This window comes from Nannobrachium achirus (assembly GCF_963921795.1).
Source record: "Nannobrachium achirus genome assembly, chromosome: 18".
In the NCBI taxonomy this organism is placed as follows: domain Eukaryota; kingdom Metazoa; phylum Chordata; class Actinopteri; order Myctophiformes; family Myctophidae; genus Nannobrachium; species Nannobrachium achirus.
The window spans coordinates 12702875-12719527 of NC_137825.1; the positions used below are offsets into that span (position 1 = coordinate 12702875).

At 44.1% G+C, this 16653-nt stretch overlaps 1 protein-coding gene across 1 annotated transcript in view; it reads right to left on the reverse strand.

The window, feature by feature from the left end:
- Positions 1-16653, reverse strand: part of LOC308302883 (glutamate receptor ionotropic, NMDA 2C-like) — a gene marked incomplete at both ends in the record, with an annotated part of 142011 nt that overhangs the window by 47515 nt on the left and 77843 nt on the right. The window contains 1 exon segment of the mRNA XM_080747201.1: positions 212-380. Coding sequence (XP_080603327.1) covers positions 212-380 — 169 coding nt within the window.

Here is a 16653-nt window from a genome sequence, read left to right on the forward strand (position 1 = left end):
AGTATTTTGTTTGTTTTTTGTATGGTGTTGTATTCTCTTTTATTTTCTTTTTCTTTTCTTGTTTTGTCTGTAAGTAGTCTTTTTATTGTCAAGTAAATGTTGTATTGTATGTCCAAAAAAAAGAAAAACTAAATAAACATATTGTTTATAAAAAATAAAAATAAAAGATAGCCTTCTAGGCCAAAATTCTCTTTTAAAGAGCTCCGCTCACCTCTCCGATCATGCCGTTCCAGGTCCCTCGGACCAGCTTGCCGTGCTTGCCGTTGGTGACCAGGTAGAGGTCGTAGGAGAACTTGATGGTCTTGGAGAGCTTCTTCAGGATGTCGATGCAGAAGCCCTTGCAGCACAGCTTGGTGTAGGGATACGAGTGGCCCACCACGCTGCAACACACACGTGCACGCACGCACATGCACACACACGCACGCACACAAACGCACACGTACAGTATACATATTACCAGGGGTGGTCAAAGGCGGATCCTGACCTACCAGTAGATCAGTGGTTCTCAACCTGTGGGTCCAAATTATTTTTGGGGGGTCCCCAGATGATTAACTTAATGTGAAACATTGATTGTTTTCTCACTCAACAGTAAACAAACCAACATAAAGTTTAAGTGTATAAAAGGTACGCACATTTCTAATGTGACAGTGTTCATTTGTTTGACAAGAACTATGGCGATATTTTGTTGTCGACAACCATTATTCACTGACGAAAATAAATTCAAATCAAAATACAAACTAAGCTATGACAACTATATCTAAGACTAAATATATTGAAAATGTCATCAACAAATAAAAACAAGAAAGTCTCCAGTATGGCACAGTAATATTTTTCCATGAACTGAGATCCCATCGCTGTGCGAAGGGATTAAAGCCAAAACAAAACAAGTTTTGACGGGCCCCAAGCTGTGATTTATGAAACAGCGTGAAAGGAGCCCCCCACTGCCGTGCTCTGTTTCCCCAACAATCAACACAAATTATGTAGAATTATGATTTTCCAGTTTTATCTGGAAAATGAATTTCCAGGCACAGAAAGCTTTTGTCGCAATCTGCTATTTTCCTGCGGAGGCTTTCCCCGCCATACGGACGCCGAGTGTTGGATCAAATAAAACATCATTTACTTATCAGCCACCTGGTTTAGGGTTCGTCTGTGTGTGCGCGTGTGACAGCATATCGTCACTGTCGGGCAGAAACTTCGTATCTCCAAGTTTCGCAAAGCAAAGCCCTGCTTCATCATACAAGGCCATCGCACAAAAGTAGTGAAAACAGCAGATCTACAAGCACACAACACCCCCCCGTGACTAGTGACAGTCATAGACATACGTTCCATTTCAAAACTTCGCACGTCCTGCTAATTGGTAAGACAGTAGATTAGACAGGAGATTGAAAAGCAGAATCCACTTCCATACGTAGATATAAACTTTGAAGGTCCAGAGCAGCGTTGGACGTGACTGAATAAGCCTATGCGGGATTTGCATTCCCTTCCACACTTCGCGCAGGGGAAGACTGGTGCTGGTCTGTCTGTTTGGCTTTGGGCCACAAGCTTTCGCCGCAGCCTCTTCACCACGGACTGCTGGGCCAGCGTCTCTTCAAACCTGGAGAGACCGACCTCAATGGTCCGTCTCCAAGCCATGCGATCTGACACTGCAGCTTCCCAGGTGTCCAAGTCGATGTTCAGGGCCTTCAGATTTCTCTTGCAGATGTCTTTGTAGCGCAGTTTGGGTCTGCCTACGGGACGTTTTCCCTGAACTAGTTCTCCATTGGATTTTTGGAGTTTATTTGTTTTTTTTTCCATATTATCTAAGAGTGTATGTTTGAGAACCTTCTCATTGTAACAGAAATCAAATTTAGAATCTTTAAATACCTTAAATTGGTTTGTAAACAGAGCTGTGTTTTTGTGTTTCCTTACACCCTTCTGGAGGGTGGAGACACACATTAACATGTCAAAGCCAACATTTACATTTGCAGTTTCTGTTGGCTAATGTGTGGTTGTTGTTCTCAGGTTTCAGCTGCAGATCACCACCAATAGGTTTGGGTGGGTGAGGGGTGGAGTTAACAATCCATTGTTCACACCCCTTACCTGACTGCCAGTAGTGTGACAAACTTTGAGAGCCCTTTACTCAGATTCTTGTTTTGAGGTTTAACTACATTCAACTAAGCATATCTTCTTCAAATATATTCAGATTTCAATGAATGACACGTGATTTGAAAGCTTATATTCTGTAGTCGAAACGGCACATCTGTACTGTAATTGCCAAACAAATAACGTTGCTATCAATCAGAAAACCTCTCATCTCCATAGTCTAACTTTAGTGAGTTTCCGTAAAATAATGCCCTATTGATCACATTACCATTTCACACAAAAGCATCGCAAGTAGCATATCTTCAAAACCGAGGTGAGAGTAGGAACAGAGATTGCTCGGTAGCATATAATACCGAGAGCTTTGCCTTCTGGCTCGGCTCTCTTTTCGTCACAACGGGCGTGCGGCATCGATAACGTTTTGGCGTCCCTCAGCGCCAGACAGATGCCAGTGAGAGTAAAGCTAACTAGCTGTGTTCAGCCCAGCTTCCACTCATCACTAACATGAAGGACGGCCTCATGCAGGCCTCATTGGCTCCGATCAATGGCTGTTAAGAGAGTCTACAAGAACACACCGTCTGTCTGTTTTAAGACACTTCTGACACACACACACACACACACACACACACACACGCACGCAAGCAATCACACGCACGCACACACAAACACACACACACACGATAGATGTCTGAGTGGCTGTTGTGGTCTCTAATCAAAGGCTATTACGGTATCTCACACACACGCACGCGCGCACACACACACACACACACACATCGATGATCTGTCCAGTGGCCTTGTGCTTAATGGGGTGAAGGAACAGAACGGGGAACAGAAGGAGAGAGAACTCAAAGAAGAAGAAGAGAGAATAAACAGAGAGAGACGAGACGCAACGTAGCGCCACTTAAGCTGAGCTGAGATGCACGCACACACACACGCTCGCATGCACGGACGCACGCACGCACACACACACGCAATGACGCACGCACAAAGACTGAAGCAAAAAGCAAGCGTCTTCACTGAATACAAATATTTCTCTCTGTCTGTCTGTCTGTCTGTCTGTCTCTCTCTCTCTCTTTCAAATCAAAAAGGGAGTTGAGTCTCTTCTTTCAGTAAGAAGAAGATTCCCAGTAACTCATAAAACATGCATAAAGTGGTTAAAAAGATTGGGATATGTTGTATTAAGTGCCATGTGTTTGTTTTAGCCATCTGAAATGTTTGTTTTAGTCTCTGAAGTTGAGGAGTTGAGGAGATTTCCAAAGAAATCTGGTTTTCAGTCGAGAACATTAACACTGCTTGGTGCAAACAGCCCTTTATAAGGATAATGGGAGAAGTTGAGGATAAAAGGAGAGAGAACTAGACCCAGTGAGGGTAGATACAAATAACTCTCAAACACGTTTGCGCGGGTGGAGTGGAGTGGAGTGGAGTGGCAGTGGGTGTGGGGGTGTGGGTGCAGCCTACAGCTAGCTGCTGAACTTCAAAAGAAGTCAAACTTTTCTTCATTTTTTAAAATTCTTTCTTTTTCCAGCTTGCCAAAATCAGTTCTCTGAGGACCAAGAATGTTTTTTGAAAACTTGAATGTTAAACCGCACAGGCCTACTGCCGACAGTATAACGATCTGTGCAGTTTGTTTACATCCACCTGCTAACATGCTTTGTTTGTCTCGGGGGAACTTTTTTGTCGCCATTTGTTGGCAATAGACCATAGATCGTAAAGAAAATAAGGACAGCACCATGCCATTGGTTTCTACAGACCTTAAATGACCAGGTCACCTCTGGGACAACCAGATCTTATTTTATTGTTGTGTGGGAACACAGATTGAACACAAAAAATAACTCAGGATTGTGTTGATCGTGTCCCACACAACAATAAAATAAGATCTGGTTGTCCCAGAGGTGACCTGGTCCTTTAAATGAAGCCTATCTTGTGCCATCTTTCATACAGTATATGTCCGGTTTACGGTATATCCGGTCCAAAATGCTATTAGCTGAAACCACAGCAAGGTTGGGGTCGTCACTCGGTAGAACCAGTAGAAACCCTAGAAACATACCTTACTTTATCATTAGTGATAATTGCAGGGAAAATTGGCAAAGACATTTGATAGAGAGTGAAAAAAAATGACTGTATCAAGTAACGTATATTATACCATTTACCAATTATAGAGGGTTTAAGTGGTACTGGATAGGCAGCTCTGCAAATAAAAAGGTGAATTGAACCCGGTGCATGACGGAGGACGATATCACGATAAATTAAATCTCCACGATACGATTATCGTGGCGCGGTGGTTAGCGCTTCGCCTCACAGCTAGAAGGTCCTGTGTTCGATTCCCGCCGGGGGATGCTTTGGGCACTGGCGGCGTGTTCCTCCCTCCGCGTCATCAGCGCCCACACCCTAGGTGGGGTTGGCGATAGGGCCTTTCTGTGTGGAGTTTGCATGTTCTCCCCGTGTCTCCTAGGGTTGATACCCTCACAGAAACATGCACGTAATCCTGGTCTCAATAATGCCTCCCCCTAGCCAGCCGGGGCGCCTGATGGAGGGGAAAGGAACTGGTTGGAATAACGTGTTCCTTCCACGCGCTACGTCCAAACCAGGGAAATCTCCACTGTCAGGTGAAAAGAAGCAACTTGGACTTCTCATGCATAGAAGGAAGCATGAGGTCAGTCCGTTGTCTCCCCAGGCACGGCAGAGGGAGAGCAGAGCCCAGGATTACATAGGCAATTGGCACTGGGTGATAAAATGGGTTACAAAATTGTGGGATAAAAACTTTAAATATAGATGAGGATCAGCATCTCAAAATCTGAGGCCATGGTTGTCAACAGGAAAAGGATGGGACCGCTATCTCGGGGTCTTGTTCAGGAGTGAGGGGGATACGGAGTGGAGGATGAGCCAGAGAATGGGAGCAGCGGGAGTGGTATTGCAGTCGCTGTACCCTGTGGTGGCTTTGGGATTTTCTTTTCAGGGGGGACGGTCATTTATTGACTTCACATGCACACGCACGCACGCGCCTCTAGAGGCTATTTAGAAAGAACGGATCTCAGCAGATCTAATAGTGGGAAAACAAAAACGATGTTTCATAGTCTTAATTACATTTGCATTGATACTTGAGATTTTATTTTCTAGTTAAATGTAATTCATTTAGAAAATACAGCGCTGCTAGTAGAGAAACAAAGTTTGCTTTGAACGAATCTCAAACAGTAGCCTACATACCACAGTAATGGAGCCATGTATGACATGCACGCAGTCACCGCTGGGAACCTACAGTGGGTGTTAAACTATCCATATGAATAGGGGACTTGGGCTTGTGAATCTAGCGAGGAATGTGCTGCAGACCACTCACTGGTAAACCTGGTAAACTTGTTATGCAAATATAGCCATTTCATTATATGTGGCGCGTCGTCACTCCAATCTATGGGGACGTGTTCTAGCATGCACAGCACTGTTCCGTGCCGTCCGTGCGCGTGCATGTGGGAAATATATTGGCCACACGGCGTCCGGTCACGTCCGGCCTCAAAAGCACTACTGGCTGTACCGCACTGTTGTGACGAGAAGAGAGCTGAGCCAGAAGGCCAAAGCTCTCTGTCTACCGTGCAATCTTTGTTCCTATACTTTCACCCATGGTCATGAAGTGTGGGTCATGACCGAAAGAAAGAATAAGACTGCATGCGGATACAAGCAGGCATCTGAGGCAAATGTAGATGACATCCTCCACAAGTGCAGTGTCACGTTGTGATTACTTCACGGCATACTGTGCTGGATATTCTGGTGATGAGAAACCATATTTTTGTGGCATTTCAGCAACATGGAGAGAAGGCATGGTTTGGACCGATGGACCGTAGAAGAACAACGGCGGATTTGTTTTCCTGAACAACACTCACGAGCGAGACACTCTCGTGGTTAAAAATAGTTTACAAATCGTTTTTTTTTTTTTTTTTTTTTTTAAGTTAACACAGCGTGCCTTTAAGGTTAAGTTGCCTTTGGAAAGTGCTTGTCTGTTATTCAGTAATACTCTCTGTTTCCGTTCCCAGACTAAGTTAGCGGGGGGAGCAGGGGGACTCCCTGTAAGAGACCATGGGTGAACAGAAAACATCTGCCAGAGGCAGGGGGGTGGAACAGCCTGGCACAGGGGGGCTGGGGGGGCTCCTCACCCACCTCCGTGCCCCCTGATGCCAGTGGTGGAAGATGGAAGTACACTTACTTAAAGGGATAGTTCACACAAAAATGAAATTGTTTTGTTTTTCTCACATTCCTAAGCCAATGATGTGCTGACCAGCAGTGGTTCCCTATGGAGACACAAAGAGTCTCCTCAAATTATTGGCTGAGGAATGCAAACAAAATATCCATGAATTCAAGTCTCCATGCGTTGAGTAATCAATAGATTTTCTTTTTAGAAAAAGTTGCAGTACCACGACATAAGAATACTCTGTTACAAAAAAAAGGCCACTATTCAAAGTACAAAAGTATTGGCATCACAATAGTACCAAATTGAAAAGTAAATAATTTAATGTTTAAAGGGATATTTCACTTTCAAAAAAACCTTTCGTCATTTTATCGTCTAATCAGGCATCAAGTGCCTTCTCCAGACCATGAATGTAGTTTTTACTATGGTGAAAGAAATGCAAATGCCATACCTGAAGGCAGCATTCAAGAGAATTGCCTTGCCAAACTCTCCTGAACATGAATGCAGCACCCTCTCTTAGAAATCCATGCCCTTATGCCTCATTCACACTACAGATATATAGTTGAACGTTTAGCTTGGTAATTCAATGTAATCTCAATGGAAACCAGCTTTAAAGCTTTCAAAGCTTTGTTTGGAGCGTCTCCTGTATCTTTAAAGCTGGTTTCCATTGAGATTACATTGAATTACCAAGCTAAACGTTCAACTATATATCTGTAGTGTGAATGAGGCATTACACCACATCTCCGGTATTGACTTCATTATGGTTAGTTCAGTGTGGTATCAACTCCAGCACCCAAAAGGCCCTTTTAGAAATTTCAGCCCCTGCCTCTCTAACATTCTCTGCACGTCCCTGGTATGAAAAGCACTCCTCCGTAATTCTCCTTTAAGACGCGTTGCAGCACAATACGGATGCTGCATGGGGGTTAAGTGGTTAATGCAAAATACAACATGCAACCGTGAGCAAACGGTCGCCTTCCGCAGCAAATCCCAGTGCTGACATTCCACGATGTAAACCTGTTTAGCTGCAGTACCGTAATATAGCAGCTAGCCTGTAGCATTTAATAAAGAAAACGTCAATTTGATATAGCATCAGGATAAACCAGGCCGTACACTCAACTCAAGCCTCCCAGCAAACTGGAGATGATGGGAAAACACTGGAGAAAGGTTTTCTCCTGAGAAAATGTTACTTTTAAGAAAATTGTCGCTCTAGGGTGGAGAGCAGAACAAGAAGCAACCATGTCTATGAAAACAAGCCCACAAGAAGCAACTAACACACAAGCACTTATAAAACCTATACACATCGGCCACAGCTGCTTATAATAAGCAGACATGGCAACACTGGTGGAAGCCTTCTACGTTCAAACTTTGTTAAAAAAAAAGACGAAAAAGGGTTCCAATGGACTCAATAATAATAATAATAATAATAATAAAACTTTATTTGTATAGCACCTTTCATGACATGAAATGCAGCTCAAAGTGCTTTACAGAGCATAAAATGAAGCACACGTGCTTAACAGAGAAAAAGTAAAATAGAAATAAAAAATACATAAAAAAGAGATAAGTAAAATGATTACAATAAAGCAAGAAAAAATAAAAGCATAGAACATTGAAGAACAATTTCAGAGCCGTGCGGACGTCAATAGCAGCATAGGGATTAAAAAATTTAGCTAAAAGCAAGAGTAAAGAAATAGGTCTTGAGCTGTGCTTTAAAGCTATCCACCGAGGCTGCCTGTCTTAGGTGTAGTGGTAGTTTATTCCAAGCTGTCGGTCCATAGAAGCAGAAAGCTGCCTCACCATATTTTTTATATGTCATTGTTGGCACCTCAAGTAGGTCTGCACTAGAGGACCTGAGTGGGCGGGTTGGAACATATCTATGCAGGCAGTTATAGAGGTACGAAGGTGCCAGACCATTTAGAGCTTTATAAACAAGTAAAAGAATTTTAAAATCAATCCTAAAAACAACCGGGAGCCAGTGTAGCGACGCTAAAACTGGAGTAATATGTTCTCTTATCTTAGTTTTTGTTAAAACTCTGGCTGCTGCATTTTGAACAAGTTGTAATCTGTCAGTTGTTTTCTTTGGCAGACCAGAGAGAAGTGCGTTGCAGTAATCAAGCCGAGAGAAAACAAAAGCGTGGATCAGCGTTTTTGCATCGTTCAGCGACAGATAGGCTCTAATTCGCGCAATATTTCTAAGGTGAAAGAAGGCAATCTTCGTGACATGATTAATGTGTGTATTAAAATTTAATTCAGCATCAATGATCACCCCCAGGTTCTTAACAGAGGTGTTATTTTCTTTAGCCAGGTTACCAAGTCTATTTATTATTGATTCTCTCTGGGCAGTAGAACCTATTATGAGAACTTCTGTCTTGTCCTCATTTAGCTTGAGAAAGTTCTCACTCATCCAGCATTTTATGCTGGACACGCACGTCAGCAATGGGTCTAGAGCACAGGGGTCGTCCGTAGCCACCGAAAGGTACAACTGGGTGTCATCAGCATAGAAATGGAAATTCACACCGTGAGCGGAAATAAGTTCTCCCAGCGGCAGTATATAGAGGGAGAATAATAAAGGACCAAGAATCGAGCCCTGTGGAATACCAGAGCAGATGTTGTGTTTGTTTGACTCGAAGTCAGCTAGATTAACAGAGTAGCTTCTGCCTGTCAGATAAGAGCAAAACCAGGACAGAGCTGTACCTGACAGTCCTACCCAGTGTTCGAGACGTTGTATTAGAATTGTATGGTCAATTGTGTCAAAAGCCGCCGATTGGTCCAGCAGTAGGAGAACGGACACATCTTTGTTATCAGCAGCCACCCTAAGATCATTAATAACTTTTAAAAGTGCAGTTTCTGTGCTGTGTCCTTTCCTGAAGCCGGATTGGAATTTGTTGTGCACCTTATTGTTCTGCAGAAACACATCCAATTGATGAAAGATAATTTTTTCTAGGACCTTGCCCAGAAAAGGCAAATTAGAGATGGGTCGATAATTATCCAGCACGGACGGGTCAAGGTTGGGTTTTTTGAGTAAGGGTTTAACTACAGCCGTTTTCAGTGAGTCTGGAAAGACACCTGATTGTATAGAGCTGTTTACTATTTTTAGGATATCTTCAATAACCTCTTTAAGAAACGGCGTGGGTATTGCATCCAGCGAGCAAGAAGACGATGTCATTTGCGATATGGTTTTACGAAGTTCCTCTTCATCAATTGCACAAAATGATACTAGGCTCCCCCTAGATTTATCGATGCTTTTACACATGGCACCATTAACCGCATTTGCATTTGTGACAGTATTATTCGTAATACCAGCTCGAATGTTAACAATTTTGTTGTCAAAGAAGGATGCAAACTCATTACACTTTGCTTTAGAGGCAGGGAGTGACTGCTTGTAGGACTGGGGGGGGTTTAAAAGGCGTTCAATGGTAGAGAATAAGACCCTAGCATTGTTCTTATTCTCATTAATAATTCCGGAAAAATAGGCCTGCCTAGCCAGACGCATGGTTTTATTATAGGTGGCTGTTGACGCCTTAAATATCTGTAGGTGGATTGTTAATTTATTTTTTCTCCAAGCTCGCTCTGCTCTGCGGCATTGTTTTTTGAGTGAACGTATATGATCGTTTATCCAGGGTGTTACTTTGGAATTATATTTCTTTTTAGTTTTCATAGGAGCCACTATATCCAGAGCTGACTCCAATTTAAGATTAAAACGTTGAACCATATCATTTACTGAGGGAATATCCGGAAGGCGGGGTGCACACGCAAGAAGGCTGGCAAACTCTTCTGCTGCCGAGGAACCGAAAAATCTCTTTTTTATAGTATATTCTCTATTGTTTTTTTCTAGATCAGAGACAGTCATATTAAAACACAGTAAATAGTGGTCTGATAAATCAGGCTTAGCGATAATCCTGTCCATAGAAATATTTAGCCCTTTAGAGATCACAAGATCAAGGGTGTGGCCTTGATTGTGGGTTGGCCCGGTAACATGCTGATCAAAATCAAGGGAATGCAGTAACTGTAAGAAACTCATAGCTGTAAGATCAGTAACAGTGTCCACATGCAAGTTAGTATCACCAGCAATAAGGGTTCTCTCATAGTCCGTGGAACAGATAGATAGAAGTTCAGATATTTCTGTAAGAAATGTAGTTATTAAGTTAATATACTACTTTTCATTGTTTAAATGTATACCTTTTGTGGTGTCGAACTTTGTAGTATCAAGTAGAGCTTCACGATATTGACATTTTGCCGATATCGATATCAGATATCAGATAATACTGTATGCAGGGTCAAATCCGATATATATTACATTTATATTGAGCTCATTGCTGATGATTATTATTTATTTATTTTCATTTTAAAAGCCATTAACAGGCACATCATTATTGCTGCAATATCGGATAATATCTGTGAGAAAATATCGGACAATTCTACACACTGAGGGCCCTATTTTCTTCAGTGCTTCAGAGCCTTCAGTGCCTTGCCCCTTATCTCTAAACTGCTTCGCCTTTTTCTTGTAGACGGGAAAACAGAAGAAGTCAGAGTTCAGTTGTAACTCGGGTACATTTTTTTACAAAAACCAGAGGGTTTAACCCATTTAGGCCTAGAATTATTGAATGCTTTAACAAGTGAAAAATAGCAGATATACAAGTTCACAGCGTGGCACCGAGTGCCACGCTGCGAGATTGTAGATCTGCCATTTTTGAAAAATCGTGAAAATGTGTGCACATTTTTCAATATTATATTTTTCAAAGCAAACTTGTGTAACTCAAATCTGTGCTTCTGGGGGGTCCCTGGAACAACATATTTTGAGATGGGTGTCTGCGGCCAAATAAATTTAATTTTGGGGGTCCTTGACATGAAAAAGTTTGAGGACCACTGATTTAGAGGAAGGATTTAGAAGTCGGGTCAAAGATCGGGTGAAAGATATTCAAAGACTTTCAAAAATAGCAGATTTACAAGCTCGCAGCGAGCTTGTAACCCTCCAGGTCTTTGAGGGTTTTAAATGGATGATATTATGAATTCACTGTACTCTTCCTTCCTCTCCTTGTGACTGTCTCGGTTTGTCCAGGCAAAGAGTTTCATTGTTGGCACTGCTAACAGCGCCCAGTGTTCTGTTGGGCCCGAAGGCAGACAGACGTGAAGACACACACACACACACACACACACACACACACACACACACACACACACACACACACACACACACACACACACACACACACACACACACACACACACACACACACACACACACACACACACACACAGCTGCCATGGTGCCAACCACCCGAGGAGACCTGGCTCTATGCTGTGCCAGCCCTGAAGAGGGGGATTCATGTGAAATGATACCTTCACTCTCTGGTGGAAATAATGGCATGCTTGTCTTTTTTTTATTTCATTAAAACTACCTGCTGGAGAGGGACTCGCCCATGGCTAAGGAAATACACATTCTTGGGATGCTTGGCCTTCTGTAGCCAAGGTGAACACAGACACACACGCACACACACACACACACACACAGACACGCAAGCACACACAGACACACGCACACACACAGACACGCAAGCACACACAGACACGCATGCATGGAGTCATAGTCCCCTCTGAATCCATCAGGTGGGGGACATTGATAAAGGATGGCATATGTTACTACGTTCTGTTTGAATAGGGGTTGCTATAATTCAACAGGTTATGTTGAAAGTTCTTCTGGTTTACCCCCCAGGGGGGTCCCCAAATTATTTTGGGGGGGTCCCCAGATGATTAACTTAATGTGCAACACTGTTTTCTCACTCAACAGTAAACAAACCAACATAAAGTTTAAGTGTATAGAGGGTATGTGCACATTTCTAAAGTGACAATCTTAGGACAGTTTAATATCTCTAAAATGACAAATTAAACAATGGCCAAATTGTCAAATATTAGAGGCAGAAATTGTGAAAATGACAGATCTACATGGCGTTGAGAGCTTGTAGACCTGCTATTTTCACAATAGAACCGTGTTAAATAAAATGTAATGCTACGCGGCCTGAAAATCCACCGTAGTAAGTGTAGCTGCTGTCCATGGTTCTGAAGTAACTGTACTGTATAAATGGTAAATGGTGCATTTATATATAGCGCCTTTATCCAAGGCGCTTTACAGAGATTGTGCATTACATTCACCCAATCACACATACATTCATACACCGATGGCGGAGGAAACCATGCAAGGCACCAACCAGCTCACCGGGAGCAACTAGGGGTTCAGTGTCTTGCTCAAGGACTCTTCGACACTAACTCTGGGGGAGCCTGAGATCGAACTGGGAACCCTTCGGGAACCCCCGTGTTCTAATGACGGTTTCTCTACCCCTGAGCCACTGCCGCCCCAGTAAAACTAATGGAGCGCCTCACTAGTCCTGATATTACATTTTGTGACGTCCATGGTCCAGGGTCGACTGATCCTCTAGGCAGCTTTAACATAAGATTGGTCCATGTGCCACCTTTACAACTTTGAGCACCTACTCTTCTCAGAACTCTTCTACAAGGTCTCAGAACAGTCAGGAGATATACAGTACATTAGGTGTGTAAACATTAAAAGTGGGGCAGGTAAATAAAAATGTATTGCAAGGTTAAATCTCTATAATGTAATAATAATTACCAGTAAGGCTCCCTAATCGGGAGATAAGCGACCGTAGGTCACTTATCTCCACAAATAGGGCAAAAATGTGTTTTGCCAAAATCTTCCTGATCCATGTTGATGACATGAGTGTAGACATACTGTGTAGTGATTTTCGTGATTTTAGGGCAAAATCTGTAGGAGCAGTGTCCAAAAATGTGTTTTTAAAAATCGGCCTGGAGGTGGCGCTATATGGGACAGATTCATGTTGATGGGATGAGTGTAGACATACTGTGTACCGATTTGCGTGATTTTAGGGCGAAAATTGTAGGAGCAGTGTCCAAAAATGTGTTTTGCAAGAATCGGCCTCATGGTGGCGCTAGAAGAGGGCCAGGTGAGAAATGAGGGGTGGGGTCTCCGCGCCGGCAAGGCGGACGAATAGGTACCGGCCCCGGCTGTCCCGGTCGCTCCTAGCCGGAGTTACGGCATTTTATGTGAGCTGCAGTGTAGGGGGTCCTCCACTGGGGGCGCCACCACTTTTGCATCCGTTCTGGAGCACCAGGAGTCGGTGGTCCCCGGGAATTCCCCGTGAGCAGCCCCGTTGGGGTGGTCATTTGGTCATGTTTGCGCATTTGGTCATTTTTTACATCTGGGGGTCCCCCAGGGACCTGGGGGTCCCTGGAGCTCGGGGGGGTTGTAGTTTGGCAGCCAAGGAACGTGTGTGCAAAATTTGGCATGGATCGGGGCAACGGTTGCGGAGATATAAGCAGGGAAAAAGTGTGACGTGTGAGGTGTGACAGACAGACTGACAGACAGACGGAGGGACGGACGGACGGACGGACGGACGGACGGACGGAGTTACTTACACTTTGTGGTGGTTTTGATAGTAAAGTGAACCTGATTTGGGCCTGTGCCTGCTGGCGGTGTCTGCTATTTTTACTTCTAATCACTTCTTTAAAAAAAAAAGGAGGCAAAGGAGGATGATTAATTCATTAATACCTGGAAGTGAAGATGTATAAAGGCAAAAAAAAAAGAAATCCAATAGAACAGGGGTCTTCAACAGGGGGTCTGGGACCGGACCCCTAGGAGTTACTACAGGGGGGCTGCCAAATCTTTGTGATAGGATCATTCTTTTAAATTAACTACTTGAACCCTCGCATCCATATTCTGAGGAGAACTTTAGCCAAAAATAGCAGATCTACAAGCTCTCAACACCTCGCGCTGCGAGGCGTTGAGAGCTTGTAGATCAAGCTCTCAACACCTCGCGCTGCGAAGCGTTGAGAGCTTGTAGATCGGCTGTTTTCGGCAAATAGGTTTGTTGTATCCACCTGTTTCCGCGAGAATTTACTGTAGCATTATTTGCGGGACACTTCCGGTTAACAGCAGACATACAAGCTCACGTCGCGTCGCAGATGCAACCGTTGTGAGCTTGTAGATCACGCTCGGCTGCGGCGCCGGAAGCTGCCTGCACATTCTGCGCAATGCACGATGGGATGTTGGAAAGTTGTGGATAGGTAAAAAAAAGAGCAGACCAAGTACAGAGTGAAAGGTCAAATTGACTAAAAACATGAATCCAACATGATGACAGTGCTGTCAAACAAGTCCATGAATCTATCTATGTAAATCTGAATCACACATTTATACAATATGAAGAGGGGGTCCCTGCTTCATCTCTCTCTCTCAGCTAAGGGGTCCTTGGCCTGAAAACGTTGAAGACCCCTGCAATAGAACAAAGTTTGGGGGACGACTGTTCCCAGGCTGCCTCATGAGACCAACAGCAAACAATCGTCTGGCTCCTCCACTGAACCTCTGCTCTGCCCCACTGAATAGCATCGTTCTTCTCTTCTCCTCCACTGAACCTCTGCTCTGTCCCACTGAATAGCATCGTTCTTCTCTTCTCCTCCACTGAACCTCTGCTCTGTCCCACTGAATAGCATCGTTCTTCTCTTCTCCTCCACTGAACCTCTGCTCTGTCTCACTGAATAGCATCGTTCTTCTCTTCTCCTCCACTGAACCTCTGCTCTGTTCCACTGAATAGCATCGTTCTTCTCTTCTCCTCCACTGAACCTCTGCTCTGTCCCACTGAATAGCATGGTTCTTCTCTTCTCCTCCACTGAACCTCTGTCCCACTGAATAGCATGGTTCTTCTCTTCTCCTCCACTGAACCTCTGTCCCACTGAATAGCATGGTTCTCCTCTTCTCCTCCACTAAACCTCTGCTCTGTCCCACTGAATAGCATCGTTCTTCTCTTCTCCTCCACTGAACCTCTGCTCTGTCCCACTGAATAGCATTGTTCTTCTCTTCTCCTCCACTGAACCTCTGCTCTGTCCTACTGAATAGCATCGTTCTTCTCTTCTCCTCCACTGAACCTCTGCTCTGTCCTACTGAATAGCATTGTTCTTCTCTTCTCCTCCACTGAACCTCTGCTCTGTCCCACTGAATAGCATCGTTCTTCTCTTCTCCTCCACTGAACCTCTGCTCTGTCCCACTGAATAGCATCGTTCTTCTCTTCTCCTCCACTGAACCTCTGCTCTGTCTCACTGAATAGCATCGTTCTTCTCTTCTCCTCCACTGAACCTCTGCTCTGTTCCACTGAATAGCATCGTTCTTCTCTTCTCCTCCACTGAACCTCTGCTCTGTCACACTGAATAGCATCGTTCTTCTCTTCTCCTCCACTGAACCTCTGCTCTGTCTCACTGAATAGCATCGTTCTTCTCTTCTCCTCCACTGAACCTCTGCTCTGTCCCACTGAATAGCATCGTTCTTCTCTTCTCCTCCACTGAACCTCTGCTCTGTCACACTGAATAGCATGGTTCTTCTCTTCTCCTCCACTGAACCTCTACTCTGTCCCACTGAATAGCATGGTTCTTCTCTTCTCCTCCACTGAACCTCTACTCTGTCCCACTGAATAGCATCGTTCTTCTCTTCTCCTCCACTGAACCTCTGCTCTGTTCCACTGAATAGCATCGTTCTTCTCTTCTCCTCCACTGAACCTCTGCTCTGTTCCACTGAATAGCATGGTTCTTCTCTTCTCCTCCACTGAACCTCTACTCTGTCCCACTGAATAGCATCGTTCTTCTCTTCTCCTCCACTGAACCTCTGCTCTGTTCCACTGAATAGCATGGTTCTTCTCTTCTCCTCCACTGAACCTCTACTCTGTCCCACTGAATAGCATCGTTCTTCTCTTCTCCTCCACTGAACCTCTGCTCTGTTCCACTGAATAGCATCGTTCTTCTCTTCTCCTCCACTGAACCTCTGCTCTGTCACACTGAATAGCATCGTTCTTCTCTTCTCCTCCACTGAACCTCTGCTCTGTCTCACTGAATAGCATCGTTCTTCTCTTCTCCTCCACTGAACCTCTGCTCTGTCCCACTGAATAGCATCGTTCTTCTCTTCTCCTCCACTGAACCTCTGCTCTGTCACACTGAATAGCATGGTTCTTCTCTTCTCCTCCACTGAACCTCTACTCTGTCCCACTGAATAGCATGGTTCTTCTCTTCTCCTCCACTGAACCTCTACTCTGTCCCACTGAATAGCATCGTTCTTCTCTTCTCCTCCACTGAACCTCTGCTCTGTTCCACTGAATAGCATCGTTCTTCTCTTCTCCTCCACTGAACCTCTGCTCTGTTCCACTGAATAGCATGGTTCTTCTCTTCTCCTCCACTGAACCTCTACTCTGTCCCACTGAATAGCATCGTTCTTCTCTTCTCCTCCACTGAACCTCTGCTCTGTTCCACTGAATAGCATGGTTCTTCTCTTCTCCTCCACTGAACCTCTACTCTGTCCCACTGAATAGCATCGTTCTTCTCTTCTCCTCCAC